General features: G+C 40.9%; 2 protein-coding genes across 2 annotated transcripts in view; both read left to right on the forward strand.

Annotated features, from left to right (window-relative positions):
* The window catches only part of LOC118343119, a 5,864-nt gene extending 4,362 nt beyond the window's left edge, over positions 1 to 1,502 (forward strand). Inside the window, exons 4-5 of the mRNA XM_035681874.1 lie at positions 515 to 570; positions 1,147 to 1,502. Coding sequence (XP_035537767.1) covers positions 515 to 570; positions 1,147 to 1,502 — 412 coding nt within the window. The remainder of the gene's footprint in view (positions 1 to 514; positions 571 to 1,146) is intronic.
* LOC118342382 (protein MTSS 1-like) overlaps positions 1,277 to 3,204 on the forward strand; it is a gene marked incomplete in the record, with an annotated part of 59,313 nt that continues 57,385 nt past the window's right edge. Inside the window, 1 exon segment of the mRNA XM_035680895.1 lies at positions 1,277 to 1,698. Within this exon segment, the coding sequence (XP_035536788.1) occupies positions 1,627 to 1,698 (72 nt within the window).

Here is a 3,204-nt window from a genome sequence, read left to right on the forward strand (position 1 = left end):
GATGGTGGACTGATGGGCTGCCACGTAGAGGCACAGTTAGGGGTTGGGTGCCTTGCTCAAGGCCATCCGGTTCCCAAGCCAAGTCCCTAATGACTATGACTTTATGCGGCATAACTTAACTGTTTTTTTCTTCTTTCTGCCTCATCATGACTCAGATGTATCTTGTAACCCTTTGGAGGGGCCCGACTGACCCCTATTGGGAGCCACTGGAATAAAGCTGCATATAAAACCAGTAAAAAAGAAAAATGCTGTTTATCATTGATGCATCAGTATTAATAATGTAGCTAAATATATAATAATGTAACTTTTACTTAGAATTTTAAATGCAGGACGTTCACTTGTAAAGGCTTATTTTTACACAGTGGTATTGGTACTTACTTAAGTAAAATACAGTGAAATTCAGTGAAATACTCACTAGGTGGCGATGTTGTTTTAAATATCTTGGCGATCAACAGTCAGAACTTGTGAGGTAATGATATAAAATGACTTTGTAAAGCTCTTTAATGTCCAACAGTGGTTTTAAAACTGGGGTGCGAGGACTGTTAGGAATCATTCAGCTAATACCTGCAGGTATAAATAAATATATATTTTCTTCCATTTTATCTTATGAAAATATAAAAATATAAAATATCCTAAAATAAAAATCCTAACTTAAATGAAATATTCTAGATTTTTGCTTATAATATTTTTATTTTATTATATTTTCTTGTATTCTCTGCTCCCCTGTACTGCTGTGCCAAATTTAAATGTCTCCTATGGGGGATCAAACAGGGGGAAATTAAATATGTATTCTTGTTTTATTTTTCAAATTTTCTAACATTTTATTTATTTTAAGACATATATGGTCATAAGTGCGTTTTTTAAAACTCTCCCTTGTTTTCATAAATGGTCTTGTAGATTTCTACTCTTACTGATATTATATTTTTATATAGTTATTATTATTTTTCAGTTTTTTATTAGTATGAGTGAATCTTATTTTTACGACTTGTCTTCTAGATTGCTGCTATTGTTATATCCATAACTTTATTTTTATTTCAACCTACACTACTTATTTTATTTGTTTATTCTTACAGGACCAGCACATTAATAGCAGTCATTGCAGCAGAGTTAGCAGCTCATTTGGATCTGCTGTCTCTGGCCCTGCAGACAGAAAACAACCACAGAGCAGTAAAACCGAAGCCAGCACCCTGCCTCCATCCTCCAGCCTCACTAACAGAAAGCTTCCTCAGCTGAAGGCGGGGCCAAGCGGACGCGCGCCCCCGTCCCTTCAGGCGCGCTCCCGGGCCGCGTCTCCTCCAGCAGTCAGTGGAGCAGCGCTCTGTGGAAAGTTGAGTCTCTCCGGCGGCGTCGTGCTGTTCCCTGCTGTCAGTCGGTCCTCTCTGCTCCAACATGCGTCTCCTCCTGCAGACATGGGATTTATAACCGCGGGCTCTGCTGCTGCTTCTGTCCGTGTTCTGGTCTCCTTCAGCCGGGGAAAACCTGCAGCGCGTCTCAGAGTCTGAGCGTTTTTATCTCCACCGGTCCGCGTTTATTCCCCCTTTCATTCATTTGTTTGCTGGCGCCTCATTTATGGACCACAGAAGCTCCGAGTGAGAGTGTTTGTCATTTCCGTTCGCACCGCTGAAGATGGAGACAGTGATGGAGAGGGAGTGCAGCGCGCTGGGGGGGCTCTTCCAGACTGTCATAGGAGACATGAAGGTAACATGAAGCAATATTTCATCTGATTTGTGATTAAAATCAGTGTTTCACACATTAAACATTGAAGGCAGGGAGGATCCTGTTGCATCCAACCAGGAACAGCAGACATTTTGATTATTGGAGATTTCCAGGCGTCATCATTAATTTGCTAATTATCCACAGGAGGGAGGGAGGGAGGAGAGGGGGAGGAAGGGGAGGAAGGTGGGTGTGTTCACTTTTGCCTTCATTTTCAGGATCTGACGGCCTGTATCTGTCTGTAAAAAGATGATAACAGCGTGTAAAGCTGCAGCTACAGGGGATGAATGACAGGGACAGACAGTTGCAGAGACAGGAGCAGATAAAAACCCACTTCAGTGCAGTTTGATGAGTGTAACGTCCTCCCTGAGCTCCACACACACAAACTGTCTCATATTTCACAGGGCTCTAATGCTGCAGCCCATTATTGTCATTATGGGTCAGTCTCTAGATCATTGTCTGGATTAATCGATCAGTTGTCCACAAAATGTCAGAAAATGGTGAAAAATGTTGGCCACTGTTTCCAATATGATGTCCTCAAATGTCTTTTTTTTTGTCCACAATCCAGATATTCAGTTATAGAGGACTAAAGAAACCAAAATATATTCACATTTGAGAGGCTGAAATCAGAGAATTTTTACATCTTTTCTTAATAAAAATGACTCAAAGCGATTAGTCGATTATCAAAATAGTTGGCGACTAATCATTGCAGCTCTGATGAGAGGGATGTTGATGACAAAGGATGGACTGATTTGGATTTTCTGATACAGATGAACTGAGAGAAAAGTGCTTTTAAGCCTTCCTTATCTCTGTAGTGCTACAGAACAGGAACTTGAACTCAACCTTAATAAAAATGACGTCAGAGCTGGGGGGTTTTGGGTGTAAAAACAAGTCACTTTTGGCGTTTTTAGGAAACTGTGATTTTTTTAGGATTAATTAAGACATAAAGATTGATACAAACTGTCTGTGTATAACCGTTAGTAGTTATTTGTCTCTAAATCCTCAATTCAGTTCACCAGTGGAACTTAAAGGTCCAGTATGTAACATTTCATTTAAGTAATTTCCCCACGGGGATTATTAAAGTATTTCTGATTCTGATTCTGATTTCGGCGGATCTATTGGCGGGTCCTCTTCTGGTGGAGTCCGCCATGTTGAACACTGGCTCTGGATAGGGCCTTTCACACACCGCAGTTTCTCCTGCATGCTTGGAGGCTGAGTGTTATTCGGTCGGTTGCACTGGTCCTTTAAATATATCAGATGATAATTTATTGATCAGATAATAAATAAGTAACTTATCACTTTGGTCTTTTTTGTCTTGTCTGCGGCTCTCCGGTGTTTGTACGTATTTAAATGCGGGTCAGTTTCCATGTTTTAATGACAGGCAGGTTGTAGTCTACAGGTTTTGTGTGAGTGTGAGTGTGAGTGTGTGTGTGTGTGTGTGTGTGAGTGTGTGTGCGGTTGCAGGGACAGACTTGTTCACATTGTGATGAC

Source organism: Morone saxatilis, unplaced genomic scaffold (assembly GCF_004916995.1).
Source record: "Morone saxatilis isolate NCDOM2014 unplaced genomic scaffold, NCSU_SB_2.0 Contig9, whole genome shotgun sequence".
NCBI lineage: Eukaryota > Metazoa > Chordata > Actinopteri > Moronidae > Morone > Morone saxatilis.